General features: G+C 52.0%; 1 protein-coding gene across 1 annotated transcript; it reads left to right on the forward strand.

Annotated features, from left to right (window-relative positions):
* Positions 1-1,448: 1,448 nt before the first annotated feature.
* TMEM222 (transmembrane protein 222) lies at positions 1,449-13,391 on the forward strand. The gene is made up of 6 exons (XM_030328255.1): positions 1,449-1,657; positions 7,789-7,873; positions 9,107-9,138; positions 10,849-10,945; positions 11,030-11,160; positions 12,299-13,391. Exons 1-6 carry the CDS (start codon positions 1,464-1,466, stop codon positions 12,384-12,386), a joined length of 627 nt encoding a protein of 208 aa, XP_030184115.1. The 5' UTR covers positions 1,449-1,463; the 3' UTR covers positions 12,387-13,391.
* The last annotated feature ends 2,370 nt before the right edge of the window (positions 13,392-15,761 follow it).

Below are 15,761 nucleotides of genomic sequence, written 5' to 3' on the forward strand. Positions count from 1 at the left end.
CACTCAAAATGTTTTTACTAGGTTAGAATCATCATCAGCTGTGATCTCTGTAAGGCCTTTTTTTGTTAATTTATTTTTTAAATGTGTGTATTTATTGAAAAAGTGCAAGTGAGGGAGGGGCAGACAGAGGGAAAGGGGATCCCAAGCAGGCTCCAGGAGGCTCAATATCACAAATCGCGAGATCATGACCTGAGGGGAAACCAAGTCTGATATTTAACCGACTGAGCCACCCAGGCGCCCCTGTAAGGCCTTTATAAAACACCCATTCAGTCATTAAATCAATAAACATCTAGTGGACATCTGTACTAGAAACTATATTAGCTCATTGAAATCAGGACCTTAGAGTTCCATGAGACATAACCCCCAAAATGTATTAAGATATTAGCTGTTAGAAACAGGAAGGATAGCAGGCTTTTTATAGATCAGCATTGAGGGGGGGGGGGGGGGGAATTCAATGGAAGAAAAATACATTCCCAAAAAGGCATAGCTCCCACTTTTCTGATTTTGTCCCTACTTCCCTCTAGCATGATTTTTAGCTGCTGCCTTTCTTCTTGACCCTACATTTCCCCTTCCCATCCCAGCAGATTCCATTTTCTTCGGCTATCTTGGCATCTTTTAAAAGCCCAATGTATCCATGATTTAAGCCTATCTTCTTTATATTGGTGTGTGATCTCAGACAATTGGTTAACTTCCCTAAGCCTCAGTTTTCCATTTGCACAATGAAGGGATCGGATCAAATCTAAGGTTTGTGATTTGTTCCAGCCAAGGTGATATTCACACTCCTGCACACTGCGCTCTGCAAAGCCTTTTTCTTTCTTTGCACGGCTGCACGCATCCCTGCACCCCCACCCCCGTGCCACCTGGCAAACATCAAGACAGCTCAAATATCTCCCGGCAAGTCTCCCCTGCTTATACACACACCACGCACAGCGTTTTAGTCTGTCCTTCCTCTACCCTACCACTACCTCGTCAGAGACCACAATGAAAAGGACATGGGAGATAGACTTGAGTTTGAGTCGTGGCCACTCACCTCACCTCATGAGCCTCAGTTTCTCACTTGTAACCTGAGGGAAATAACCCAAATTCGCATGTTTGACCAGTTTATGGGGATTAAAAGCAAAACATTGTATGTCAAGTGCTTGGCACCTAGGAAGTGTTCAATAAATAGTGACTATATCACACCTCCTGGGAGGCCTCAGCGTACTGAATTATGAATTCCTTGTTCAGTCTCTCGCGCTAGACTCCGCGCTGCCTGAGGGCATCCCTTCCGCAGCAGTGCAGTGTAGGCGCAAACACTCCGGGCTGACGGGCGCCGAGACCGGGAGTCAGGCGGGCCCGGCCCGGAGGGATACGGTTCCAATTCCCCGGGGGAAGGCGAAGCCAGCGGACCTCACCTGCCGGAAGTGACGCCACGGGGCGAGCGGCGCCGGAGCAGGGGCCTGCCGGAGCGGGGCGCGCGCAGCATGGCGGAAGCGGAAGGGAGTTCGCCGCTCCTGTTGCCGCCGCCGCCACCCCCGCCCGGGATGGCGGAAGTGGAGGTGCCGACGGCGGCCGAGACGGACAAGAAGCAGTTCAGCGGCTCGGGCAGCAGCGCCATGGACGTGGACCGGAGCCGCTTCCCCTACTGCGTGGTGTGGACGCCCATCCCGGTGCTCACGTGAGTCTCCCCTCGGCGGCCACCCGGGGACGCGGAGTGTCGGGCGGCCCCAGGCCAGCCTCCGGTTCCGACGCCCTGCAAGCCCTTCTCTAGGGTCCGGCCCGCACTCCTCGCCCCCTGCGCGGAGCCAGTTTCTGCTGACGAATGGGACACGCTCCTCGCCCTCGTTACACCTGGTCTAGTCAGGGAGAGAGGCAATTGTAGACTGGCGGGAAAGGTTCCGTGGCTGGGAAGCTCAGGACCTGTGGGCGTGCAGAAGAGGGGCCCCTTACCTGGTCTGAGGAGACATCTCCATTCATTCACTGCTTTGTTCATTCATTGAGCAAATGCTTGCTGATCACTTCCTGTACGCAAGAAGACGGAGTCCCGAGGCGAGAGTGGGAGTGTGGCTGGGACCACACCGCTTCTTGGGATGTCAACATTGAAAAGGCCCCCAGAGATCTGGGAGTCCAACCCTTTGTCTCAAAGATGATGAGCCTGGAGATCACATACCATTTCGGTTCTAAGGCGAGTTTAGGTCCCAGAGTGTCTGCCTCTCAAAGCAGTGTTCCTTCTGTGGCCTCGTTTTTTGTCAGGAGAGAGAGCAGGTGCTCCGGTAGTTCTGCCGCCTGTTTTAGTGGGGAGCTTCTGGGTTGGGGGGGAGCTGGCTTGCTGTCCTATTTCAGCCTTGACAACTGATGAAAACCACACAAAACCTCACAGTTTCTCTGAATTTCACAGTCACTCTCTAAGGTGGGAATTTCTCTGATGAAGAAGCTGGGCTTCCTCTGCACCGTTAAAGGTCTGGATCAGGTTCACATGCCAGTAAGCAAGGGCATCCCAAACTCAATCTTCTGACTCCACAGCATGCTCTCTTTTGACTACTTCCCCTCACCTGATGAGAGAAATTTGTTCCCTCCATCATAAAGAGCCAAGTGGTGGTGTGGATGGAGAAGGAATGGTTTTTTGGCTTTATATGTTGCTGATCCAAAAATGACTTTAATTTCTGTATCACGTTAAAATGCTTCACTTGCTTTGTGTTTTCAACTGCTTATGCATTTGTTTAAAGCATCCAAGTCTGAATCCTTTAAAAATAAAAATTTTAAGAAAGAGTGTTCATTTATTCATTGAGTGTGCTTGTAACACATTTGCTCAGTGACCCCTTTGTGCCTAGAGTAGTTCTGAGTGATAAAGATTTGAAGAGACAAAGCAGATATGGTGCTTGCTGTCATAGAGTTTATTTTTTTTTTATTTTTATTTTTTTTTTCCAACGTTTATTTATTTTTGGGACAGAGAGAGACAGAGCATGAACGGGGGAGGGGCAGAGAGAGAGGGAGACACAGAATCGGAAACAGTCTCCAGGCTCTGAGCCGTCAGCCCAGAGCCCGACGCGGGGCTCGAACTCACGGACCGCGAGATCGTGACCTGGCTGAAGTCGGACGCTTAACCGACTGCGCCACCCAGGCGCCCCTGTCATAGAGTTTAAATCATGGTGGAAGGAGATAGACAGTAAACAATAAGCTAATAAGAGAACTTCTGATAATAATTAGATAATAATTAGTGCTATGAAGAAAATAAAATGGCAACATGAGAATAACTGGAAGAGATAGGGAATATATTGGTTTTGCTAAAAACCTGTCTTGGTTTTGTTTGTTTGTTGTTTTTTAATTTTTTTTTTTTTTTTTGGTGTTTATTTTTGAGAGAGAGACAGAGTGGGACCAGGGGAAGGGGCAGAGAGAGAGGGAGACAGAATCTGAAGCAGGTTCCAGGCTGAGCTGTCAGCACGGAGCCTGATGTGGGGCTTGAACCCATGAACTGCGAGATCATGACCTGAGCCAAAGTCGAATGCTCAACCAACTGAGCCACCCAGGCGTCCCCTGAAACCCATCTTGTTTTCTTAAGATCTCTTTGGCTTTTCTCGGTTCTCAGAAACACATTCGTAGAGTCCTCCGCTCTTCAGAGAACTGATAGCAACATAAGGTGGAGGCACCATGATCCCCAGTCATCTCGGCTAGAAGCAGCTCACACCCCCTTTTTATTCACATCTATATGCATGCGTTCATAAGATAAATAAGCCATAGTTTCCCTGTTAAACCTCCAGCAGGAGGGGGAGAGAGAGATGACCTAACCATTGTAGTGCATTGTGATGATTGCTGACCTAGAGTGCAGAGCTAGGAATAGATGTGGCACAAGGAACCGTCATGTGTCTTTGGAAGGGGGATCAGAAAGGAGGCAACTGAATCCAAAGATTTGTCCACCCCCTCAGAGATGTTGACAATTCTGCATGAAAAGCCAGATGATAGCTGCTGCTGCTAATAAAAGCAGCTAAGATTGGATACGAACTCTGTTCTCGGCTCTATTCTAAACATTTTATATTCATTATCTCGTTCAGTCCTTACATCAACCTAATGAAAATAGATACTGTCATCCCCATTTTATAGATGAGGAAATAAAGGCTTAGAAGCTAGTTTGGGGCTTTTTCCACTGAGACAGTCTACCTTACCAGGTAGAACCCTCTAGGGTCAATACCTGATTCATCCTTCCCTCCCTCCCTCCCTCCCTCCCTCCCTCCCTCCCTCCCTCCCTCCCTCCCTTCCTTCCTTCCTTCCTTCCTTCCTTCCTTCCTTCCTTCCTTCCTTCCTTCCTTCCTTCCTTCCTTCCTTCCATGAATAGTATTGAGGGTCTATTATGTACTAGGTCTAAGTAGACAGTAGTCCATAAAGCCACCTTGGAGCTTGCCTTCATGGAGCTTCCAGACAGACAACTACTTGGAGAGTTGTTGTCTCCAGCCTCTACTCTGATTTGTGACACAGCTGTGGTATGTGGGGTACTGGTCAAACCAGATGAAAGGAATTGGCCGAAAGAATTAGGCGGGTGAGATCAGGGTCTGAGAAGCCAGAGGAGCTACTTTCCCGTAATTCTCAGTGTCCATCCTGTGGCCACTGTAGTTGTTCAGCAACTTACTCTATGCCAGTCTGGCCAATTAGATAGCAAGTGTTTATCATAAACACCTCATGGTAACAACATTGAGCAACTACCAAATGCAAGGAAGTGTGTCAAGCACTTTGCAAACATAGCCTACTTAATCCTCACAACAGTTGCCCCACATTGAGGTAATTATTACTCTCCACCCCTCACTGACAAAGTTGGGAATGAGTAACTTGCCCAAAACAAAGACGCAACCCAGCTCTGCCGTCAGAGCCTGACTCCACTCTTAAATGCAGGACATTGATTTATTCATCATTTATCAGTCAATGAATTCATAGCTCCAGCTGCATGCCAGGCACTGCTCTGGGGACCATAGTAAATAAGAAAATCCCTGCTCTCTTGGAGCTTCTATACACGGGAGAGATAGACAGTAACCATGTAAGTAAACAAGATGATTTCGGGTAGCAGCAGATACTGTGAAGAAATTAAAGCAGAGGAATGAGATCTGGGGTGGTATATGGCTGTTCTAGAAGGCCTGGCCAGGGAAGCCCTCCCAAGTTGATAGTTAAGCTGAGGCCTAAATGATGAGAGGCAGCCAGCTGTGTGAAGATCTAGGGGAAGAGTGTTCCAGATGGAGGCAAATGCAAAAAGAGCATTGAGGTGGGAGGATTTGGTGTGTTTGAGGAACCAGAAGCAGACAGCAGCTAGAAAGAGGAGTGAGGTTATTTCAAGGGATAGGCAGGGCCAAACTGTCAGAAGGAGTCTTAAGTGCATGTTAAGTGTCATAGGAAGCCATGAACGGGTGTTAAGCAAGGGAATGATGGAACCTGAATTATGTTCTCCAAAGACCACTCTGGCCGCACCACCCTTTCAGATGCCTGGGCTGCAGACCTAGGAAGACCTCTGTCTCATCAGTCATAAAACCGCCCAGTGTGCCTTTCAAGGACCTTTTGAATCCATTTTTCTCACCACCCTACCAGCAATACTCTAGTTAGCATCTCATCTCTGGCCAATATTCCAGAATAGCCTCTGAACTGGCCACGCTTCTTCCCTCCACTCTCGTCCCCTCACGTTCTCCAGACACGTGCAGCACTTTGCTGCTTTGGAGTTTTGCTTTCGTCTGCCTGTTGACATCCTGTCGTTTCACAGGCCATGGTTAAAAGTGACGTGCTCCGTGAAGGTCTTTGCTAACTGCCCCAGCCCCTAATAATTGCTTCCCTCCAGGTTCGGCCTCCACCTCCCTAGCAAGGTGCAGCTTTGAACCCAGCACTTGGCCACTGGCCCTGTAACGAGTCCTTTGTTTTGTCCCCTGTGAGTCCTTAAACTGGATCAGTTGGTCCAGCACCTAGGTAGAGCCCGGAATACCATGGTTCTCACACTACAGAGAGCATAGGGGTTCCTGTATGTTTTGCATATTGGGGTCCAACTGAAGTTTGGTTTTTAAAAAATTTGAACTTTAAAAGTTCCTGGAATATACCATGCTTTTATCCGTATCTTTTATCGTTCCACTTACTGTTATTTTCCTTAGAGCAGCCTTCCGTAAAACCTTACCCACCAATCCCCGCCCCAAACCTGCACACAGATTGGTTTAAATGCCCTCCACTTTTTTTTAAGCTTTTTTACTGAGATATACACCATAAAGGGGACAAATCTTAAGTACGTGGCTCAATGATTTATACATGTACTTTTTTTTTAAGTTTATTTATTTAGAGAGAGAGAGTGAGTGTGTGTGTGTGTGTGTGTGTGTGAGCAGAGGAGGGGCAGAAAGATAATCCCAAACAGGCTCCACACTGTCAGTGCAGAGCCTGACACAGGGCTTAAACTCACAAACTGCTAGATCATGACCTGAGCCAAAACCAAGAATTGGACACCCAACTACCTGAGCCACTCAGGTGCCTCTTATACATGTACTTTTATGTAAGGTTTCTTTCACTGCCTAATGTCTTTGAGAATATGTGTTGTGTGTAAAAGTTTGTTCTTTTTTCATTGTTACATACTATTTCATTTTATGACTATACTCTAATTTACTTACTCCTTTTAGTATTGTTAGACATTGGATTACTTCTAGGTTTTTTTTGGTAATCAACTTTATTGGGGTGCCTGGGTGGGTTAGTCGGCTAAGCATCTCACTTTGGCTTGGGTCATGATTTCACGGTTCGTGGGTTCGAGCCCCTCATCAGGCTCTCTGCTGTCAGCAGAGTGCCTGCTTCAGACCCTCTGTCCCCCTCTGTCTCTGCCCCTGCCCCACTTGAGCTCTTTCTCTCTCAGAATAAATAAATAAACTTAAAAAAAACAACTTTATTGGGGGAGGTATGGAGGGAGGCTGGTTAAACAGGTGATGGGGACTAAGGAGGGCACTTGTGATGAGCACTGGATGTTGTATGTAAGTGATGAATCACTGAATCTCACTCCTGAAACTAACATTGCACTATATGTTAACTGGCTGGAATTTAAATAAAAACTGGGGGGGGGGATCCATTTTATTGGGGTATAATGTATATACAATAAACTGCACACATTCTAAGTGTGCAGTTCAGTGACTTTTGACAAATGTTTCCAGCTATTTTGAATGAAGGTGCCATGAATGTTCATGCACACGGCATTGGTGGACATAAGGATTTGTTTCTGTTGGGTGTATGCTCTCAAGTGGGATTATTGAGGGGCACCTGGGTGGCTCAGTTGGTTAAGCATCCGACTTTGGCTCGGGTCATGATCTCATGGTTCGTGAGTTCAAGCCCCACATCGGGCTCTGTGCTGACAGCTCAGAGCCTGGAGCCTGTTTCACATTGTGTCTCCCTCTCTCTCTGCCCCTCCCCCACTCATGCTCTGTCACTCTCTGTCTCTCAAAACAGGAGTACATGTTAAAAAAAATTTTTTTGAAGTGGGATTGCTGAGGCATATAGCCTAATTGCCAGTTTTTGAAGGCAGTAAAAACGCCCTCCAGCAACGGAGAAGAGCTCCGGTCACCCCCCACCCTCACCACACTCCACGTGATTGTCCTTTGGGTTCAGCCATTCTGTGGCGTGCAGTGGCATTCCATTGTTCTGTTCATTTGTATTTGCCCCTCTTTTCTTGCTTCCCCAGTCCCCCCGGCCACCCTAATTGGCACTTGCTGTATAAAATTATATTCACATATTCTCACACCGGATGGAGTGTCCCCAGTGTCTGTCTGACCAGCTGGAAAACCCCCTAAGCCCTGTACCTTCCCTGTCCTTTTTTCACAGGTGGTTTTTCCCCATCATCGGCCACATGGGCATCTGCACATCCACAGGAGTCATTCGGGACTTTGCAGGCCCCTACTTCGTCTCGGTGAGTTCCCACTCTGCCCACCTCTGGTGGGCTCCAAGCCTTAAGCAGAAGGCTGGCCTGTCTTGTCTGAAGGAGGCTTCCAGTCTCCCCAAGGCCCAGGAGAATGCAGGCCCCATACAGTCCTGGCCCTGGCCCTCTGCTCTTCACCAGTATTTGACCCCTTTCCCCCTTCTCTTGCCTCCAGGACAGGCCAGGAGGGCACTGTGGCCAGAAGGATTCTTAACTAACTGACCCAGTCCTTTGCCCACCCCTGGGGTTCCAACACATGGGTAGGGGTTAGAGGCAAGAGTGGAGAGTCAGATCATCCAGGAAGCACATCTCTGGACCTTCAGAAGGTGGGAGTCACAAGGTGGGGGCACAGGGGAGGCTGACATGGTTCCCCGGGTGTGGCCACGGAGAAGAGGAGGTGGGGCTTGTAGAGTGAACCCACTGTGTTCTTAGGTCTGTTTCCTGGGGATGTGCCCAAGATGGGTACGGTGGGCTTCCTCCAGATGAGTGGGCAGCATCCTGCCTGTTGGCAGGTGGCAGCTTCATCTCCGTTATGGGCTGGAATGAAGAGATGTGGTGGTACCAAGATGTTTATATTAATAGTTGTCGTGATCATCTTAACATGACATAGGTCTTTTACTCGTATATTTTTATAGCAGTTCATCTTTGACCAGCTCTGTCAGCTGGTCTTCCTGATTCTGAACCCAGCATCTGTCCCCGCATAACTCCCGTACCCAGATCTTATGCGGCAGGTCCAGGACTTGAGTGAAACATGTCCCTCCTAGGAAGCCTCTCAGGCCCCCTCCCCAACCCCTAGTCGTGCTCTGAATGCAGGCAGGCTGCCACTGCGTGGGCCACCACTGTTGGGTCAGGAACGCAGAGGGTGTTGTCATTTTTACCACCGAGGGGACTGCCTCCCTGTGATCAGTCAGAGGTTGACTGGAGAACTTGGAGCAAATGAGGGCCAGAGAAGGTGAGAAAATTGCCTGGGAGCCGCACAGAGGGGCAGTTGTGGCGGCCCCTCCAAGTCTCGGGTTTCTGTGCACTCCTGCCGCAGCGCTGTCTTCTCACAGAGAAACTGCTGCTGGCACCTCAGCTGCTGTGGCAGCCCCAGAGCAGAGCCCAGCCCCACTTCTGCCCGCCTGTCATACCCCCTCTTAGTCCCTGCACTTCCACCGCTGACCAGGTCTGTCTGCCAGGCTAGATGCGCGTTCTCCACTGACTTCTGCACTTCTCCCTCAACAGGAAGACAACATGGCCTTTGGGAAGCCTGCCAAGTAAGTGAAGAGCACCCGTGTGACTAGCCCTAGGGCCAGGCTCCTGCACGAAGCAGCAGGGCAGGCCTTCTGAGACACAGCAGGAGCCAGCCCCCTGAGGAGGGGGCGAGGGGAAGGGTGGCCAGGCCCCACCAGAGCATACAGCCTGTGCCAAGCGTCTTCCTGCACCAGTTCCTGGCTGGGTGCTTTACCTACACTCCGCCTACACTCTGAGACTTTGTCTCAGCTCTGCTAGGTCATATTCAGCTCCACTGGAAGGATGGGGAAAGACAAAGGTCTAGTCAAGATTGCACAGGAAGTAACAGAGCTGAGACTCACACACAGGTGTCTCATTCCAAAATCTAGATTCTTCTGCCCCTCAGGAGTGAACAAGCCATTTAAGGTGTAAGGAGGCACTGTTTGGAATTCTGGTTAGAGAAAATAAAAGTAGTCAGGTCCTCTAGGAGCTATTGCTATACTTTGCTTGGGATTTTTGGTCTTTTTTCTTGTCGTTTTCTCTTTTTCTTTTTCTTTTTTTCTTTTTCTTTTTCTTTTTCTGTTTCTGTTTCTTTTTGTTTTTCTTTTTCTTTTTTTTTTTCTTTTTCTTTTTCTTTTAAGTAATCTCTACACCTAATTTGGGGCTTGAACGCACAACCCCCAAGATCAAGAGTCAGATGCTGCACCAACTGAGCCAGCCAGGCGCCCCTTTATTTTCTCTGTCTTGGGGGCCCACCTCAGCTATGGGCCTAGTGACACTGCCTCAGTCAGTATGCTCAGAACAGCCCCTATGGTCTGAGGCTGCCCCCTCTTGGTCAGGTCCCAGGGAGGAATTGGTATCCCACACAGCAGAGGCAGCCTGAAAGTGGCTTCCTGACCCCTGCTTACTTCCTCAGGCAGGTGGAAATGTTGGCCAGGGACCTCTGGGCTGTATGTCTGCTGCAAGACTGCTTTTCAAGGTCAATTTTCAGGGTACCTGTTCCCAGACAGGAGCCTCCCAGCAGCCCCAGTCCATGCCCTGCCTCTAGGCTCCTCCATCAAGCCATTCCCCACACAACCGCCAGAGGGCACCCTGCCCTCCCAGCACTTCCTGACTTGAGACCCTCTGGGCACTCCCTTGCTTGGAACAGCCGGTCTCAGCTTGAGGTCTGTGAGCTTTCAGCTCCATGGGCTCTTCTCCCCCTCACCCCCGTCGGGCATTTGGGGGAGGGAGGGACTAGGAGAATGCTGCTTGCGAATAAACTCAGGGTGACATTCACATCCCCCACGACATGGCCCCACCTGCATCTCCCAACTCACCTTCCAACGTCCCATCGCTCTCTTTCTCCCTGTGAGTCCCCCAGCAGTGCCCAGCCACTTAATTCCTGGTGCACCCCGCACAGTCTTGTGCCTCTCCCTCTGTTCAAGCTCCTTCCTCTGGCCAGCGTGCCCATTTCCTCTTTTGTGCATGGCTAACCCCTCTTCCTTCAAACTAGACTCAGATGTCACCCCAGAAGCCTCTCATACCCCCCACATCAGCTAGTCTGTATCTTCCCCAGGATCCACATGGCACTGGGCATGTCACACTGGGTTACAGTTGTCCACCGTGTGGCTCTTTCCCTGGACTCGCCTCACCCCTACAGCCTCAGTACCCAGCTCAGGGCCCCGCACGGAGCAGGCGTCAGGGAACATCTGTGAAGCTGAGTGACCGTAAAGGAGGTGAGCCAGTGCCCAGAACTCCCTCTCTCTTCCCAGGTACTGGAAGTTGGACCCCGCTCAGGTCTACGCTAGTGGGCCCAACGCATGGGACACCGCCGTGCACGACGCCTCTGAGGAGTACAAGCACCGCATGGTAGGTGAGCTGCTCCTCAGAGCGGGAGCCAGGGTGGCAAGGCCCCCACAGCCCAGCCTGACCCAGCCCTTCCTGCGTCTCTAGCACAGTCTCTGCTGTGACAACTGCCACTCACATGTGGCGTTGGCCTTGAACCTGATGCGCTATAACAACAGCACCAACTGGAATATGGTGACGCTCTGCTTCTTCTGCCTGCTCTATGGGAAGTACGTCAGGTGAGCTGTCCACCTACCGCTCACCCCTGGGGCTGCTCTCTCCCGAGGATCCCAGCAGGGCCTTTGTGGAGTCCTGTAGCCAACAGGGACAAAGCAGATGCTGGTTGGAGCCATGAAATCTCTAGAACGACTAGCTGAGTTCCTGGTGGAGAGGAAAGTGACTCTGCTGAAGTTCACCTCCACCTGGGTCCCACCCGTGACATCTCAGCCACCTGCCTTGGCCTCTCTAAGCTGTAACCCCCCTTGATAAAATGGAGATCATGATTCTGGCTCCTGGGAGAGGCTATGAGTCCACAGAGCCTGCTCAGGTCAGGTGAACAGGTAGACCCTCAAAGGAGGGTGTGATAACTGCCCCAAGGATCCCTTCCCCCCATCCCTCAGCAGAGGCAGGGTTCTGGGCAGGTGGGCCTCAGTGGTGGCCTGGGAGGACCTTTGAAGCCAGAGCCTGATAACCTTTAAGGTCAAAGGCAATTTTCCAATTCACAGGTAAAGGGAGCTCAGAGAGGTTGAGCGACTCACCCACTTGGGAGGCAGCGCTCACCTGGGCTCACCTGGCCACCTCTCTGAGCTTTCCTGTAGTTGCACTCATCATTAAGAGCTTCTAAAAAGGAGACACTTAGGGGTCTTTTTTTTTTTTTTTTAAAGTCCAAAAGTCTTTTAGAGGCTCCTTGAGAAGACCATAACTGTGGTCACACAGAGACTGAGGCAGAGCCCTGACTCCCAATCCCTCAGCTCCAGCCACAACATTATGCTAACTCTTGCCAATCCCTCCCCTCCCAGTGGGCCTCGTTCTGAGGGCTGTGGGCAGAGGGCAGCCTGGCTTCCACGCTGAGACTGAAGGCCTCCTTAGAGAGGGGTGATTGTGGATGGAGCAGTGAGGCCCAGAGATGGCAGACACGCCTGCCCAGTGAGGTGTCAGATGTCCACCAGGAACCTGGAACAGCCCCTGCATAGGACTGTGATTGGTGGTCCTGTGTAGTCAGTGCCGAGCTGGGCTGGCCCCATTCCCTTACCTGACCAAATTTGGGGGTTAAGTCGTGGTTCCAGGAGCTTCCTTAGCGGGAGCAGCCCCAGACAGGGCTCTGAAGTGCTCCCACTCATCAGGCCCTTCCCATCCTGACTCCCCTCTCTCCGTCAGTGTCGGGGCCTTCGTGAAGACCTGGCTGCCCTTCGTCCTCCTCCTGGGCATCATCCTAACTGTCAGCCTCGTCTTTAACCTTCGGTGATGGCTGCCTCATGGCCTGAACCCACCACACTCCTGAGGAGGCAGTCGCCACCCCTTTTGGTTCCAGATTCTTTCTCACCCCAAAAGGCAGGGATGGGTTTGCTGGTTTTGACCCAGGGGTCTGGGCTGGATGGGATGGAATAAGGGCTGAAGATGAGCATGGGGCGGGGGTGTTTGTTGTGTCTCACTGGTCACTAAGAAGCTCCCTGTCCCCTCCTTCCCAGGCTTGTGACCCCCGCCCTTGAGGCACCCTCTTTGTTCATCTGTTGGAAAAGCCTTAGCTTCCCTCTGTAGCGTTGCTCCTGCCACTGCCTGCGGGGCTCCCTCTGCCTCAGCCCAGTGCCCGCTGGGGAGGGGAGCACATTTGGACCACCGGACAAGGCAGCACAAGGGGCCAGAGCTGGATTTGGAGCACATCTGCCTGCCAGGGCTCTGGTCCCAGGGTGGGTGGAGGACACCGAGAAACCTTCATAAGCTAAGCTGCTCTGGGACCTTGACTACTAGCCTCTAGAACGGTCTAGTAGGGCTGGATGGGCCCCCAATCAGTTGTCTGCCAGAAGCTGCACCAGGGGCAGGTTGTGCCCTGTCTCCTGGTGTCCTCCAGCCCCTGCAGCCCCTGCTTCCTACTCTCCCTGGGCTTCCCGGCACTTGAGCCCATCTCCCCCTGCAGTTTGGGGCCTGGGCTCCCCCAGCCTTCCTGGACAGGTAGCGTGATGCTGACATGTCCAGAGCGACCCCCTGTAGCCCAGAGCAATGTAAACAGAACTGGGCTCCAACCCCAGGTATGGGCCTCGCATCGGTGAGGACACCCCGTGCATCCAGGATGTGGGGAGCCGTCAGAGCAGCCAGTGCCATCAGGGAGCGGGAGGGGAGCCGTGTCCTCCCACCTGCCATAGGTCCCCTTATCTTCAAGCTGTAGAAAGGGCACGTGCTGCCCCTCACTCCCGCTCCATGGATTCCTTGTGCGGGGCTCCCTGGGCAGGGCAATAAAGAGTTTGACTCCAGACTCCAAGGTGTCTTGTCCTTGTTTTCTGCCTTCAGTGGTCTCTTGCCCCTTCAGCTCCTTTCTCCCTGCTGTCCTGCCCCCCTGGAGAGCGGTCTGGTTGGCAGGGCCGTGGAGGAGTCCTCGTCCAGTGCTTACCTCATGCAGAGCTGGCAGGCATGTCCGCCTCCCTCCAGTACCCCCGGCCCTTGCCCGGGGCTGTGGGAGCTCCGCACCCTCCCGTGTCCACCATCCGTGGGCTTTCTCCTCAATGCAGATGAGTACTGATTGGAGGTGGGGCTGTGCAGACCAGCGCCCTGGGCAACCAGGGGTACACAGTTTGGGAATCACCCCAGCCCGGGCCCCTACCTTAGCCATCGGTCATGTCGCCGAGTTCCTCATGCTGACCCCCAGCGATCAGGTCACCGCCCTGCCCCATGGCACCCCACTTCTCAGGGACCTCCAGGACCCTGCTCTCCAGCACGACGGCAGCATTTCTGTTGCTTTGCTTTCCTCTTGTTGAAGTTACTGCCCTCCTTGCCAAGGCTTGGCTTAAAAGCCACTTCCTTAGTGACGTCTTTCCTAACTTGCTCTATGGCATCTATCATTTTAGTTGAACTAGCCAAGGATTTGGTCTCTGAATCCTGAGGGCCCTTTGTGTTCATCTTGAGGATGACCTTGAGGGCAGCTCTAGCTGCTGGCCCTCAGGGCCCTGGAGGCCTCTGTCAACTCATCCCTGACCCTGCAGGGATGGGGTTTCTCCGGGCAAGACAGAGCCACTCCCTCCCCACTTGAGAGCAATTGCATTTTCAAAACTCCGTTTTGCATGTTGGGATCCATCTGAGAGTTGGGGGGGGGGGGGGAGTTCCTGTACAGAGGACAACCACAGCAAAACAGAAAAAAGTTGTAAGGCCTGCTCCAGCCTAGCAGAACTTTAAATTACCCTTGGGAAAACAGGATATAAAGGGGCCATAAAAATTACCAATAGTTATTGAGTGCTTACTGTGCTCTAGGCCTTGGAATAAAGTATCATTTATCCTCACCACAGCCCAATGAGGTCAGTGCTATGGTCCCCATTTTACAGATGAAGAAATAAGCACAGAGAGGTAAAGTGATTTGCTCAAGGGCACAGAGGTAGGAAGAGTGGAACTGTGTTCAAGCTCAGTAGCCTGGTTCCAGAGCCACCCCACAAGATGTCCTGGCTGGAGCACAAGGGGTAAAGTGGGGAGGGGCTGTTCTCCAAAGGTCTGGGTACTATGATCAAAAAGGAGAATGGAGTAAAGGGACACTCCTTTCAGCGGTCCCCTGAGATGGCTGCTGTCATTGCCCTTGTTTTATAAAGGCAGAGAGTGAGGCTTAAAGAGATTGTCGTTGATTCAAGTCCACTGGGGACCATGTGGCAGAGCCAGAAGTTTAAGCCAGACCCACTGGCCTCCAGGCCCCTGCCTCTTCACCGTGAGAGTTGCCCAGTCTAAGTGCAGAGCGCAGCATGGAGGCAAGGAGCCCTGGAGGGACAGCGGCGGCAAGTGGGGAGACCACTCCTGCAGCTGGGGACCAGGGCGTGCCAGCAGACCGGGGTGTTGAAGGGACAGGAAGCAGAGTCTTTGGGGAGGGCCCTAAGGATGTGGGAGACCAGGACATCAGAGTGGGGTGTCTGGGGGTGAGGCTGAGGAGTAGGACAGCCCAAGAGTTAAAGTGTCTAAGGGAGGCTGGGCCGGTTGGGAGCACATTTGTGAACCGGACACAGGGTCACCCTGGTTGTCTGCCAGCACCTTCCAAAGCTGAGGAATGACAGATAAAAGTGGGGTGCTAAAAGGGTCCTCTGACAGCCGTGTGCACAGGCAGAGCTGGAGAAGCTGAATGGAGGCCAGGAGGCAGGGAGGAGGAGGGTTCCAGAAGAGGCTGGGCCGGTACTGACCCCTGGGAGGGCAACAGCGATGGGGGACGGGGACGGATGGGGATGGGTGGGGCAGTCTGGGAACTGGCAGCAAGTAGCAGGAGGCCGGGGCTGTTCACAGCAGTGGAAACTTGGAAGTTAAGATTTGGTAGGGGAGGGGGAGGGGTGTGGAGACACAGTCAGGGGACCAAGCAGCTTGGCTGTGGCCAGCGCTTCCCAGGAGGCACATGTGGACAGGGAGGAGCAGTGATTGTGGACTGTGTTGGAGAGGGGACACTTGTGGAAATGGACTGTGTTGGAGAGGGGACACCTGCTACCTACCACATGCCCGCTTGTGCCGGGCGCTCTCCTGTCTCTTAGAATAAGGCTCTTCCCACTTCTATCCACAGTGTGCAGGAGAGGAAATTGCAACTCGGCGTGTTTGAGACACCTGCCTAAGGTCACAAAGTGGCAGAGCGAGAACTTTCTCTACTAAGGGTCCTCTGACTGCAGTCTGC

The sequence above is a fragment of the Lynx canadensis genome, chromosome C1 (genome assembly GCF_007474595.2).
Source record: "Lynx canadensis isolate LIC74 chromosome C1, mLynCan4.pri.v2, whole genome shotgun sequence".
NCBI classification, from domain to species: domain Eukaryota; kingdom Metazoa; phylum Chordata; class Mammalia; order Carnivora; family Felidae; genus Lynx; species Lynx canadensis.

Bases quoted from the DNA above. Each gene is read 5' to 3' on its own strand.
- TMEM222 (XM_030328255.1), top strand. From the start codon at position 1,464: ATGGCGGAAGCGGAAGGGAGTTCGCCGCTCCTGTTGCCGCCGCCGCCA. The intron at 1,658-7,788 runs GTGAGTCTCCCC...CTTTTTTCACAG, and splicing joins ACGCCCATCCCGGTGCTCAC to GTGGTTTTTCCCCATCATCG. The intron at 10,946-11,029 runs GTAGGTGAGCTG...CTGCGTCTCTAG, and splicing joins AGGAGTACAAGCACCGCATG to CACAGTCTCTGCTGTGACAA.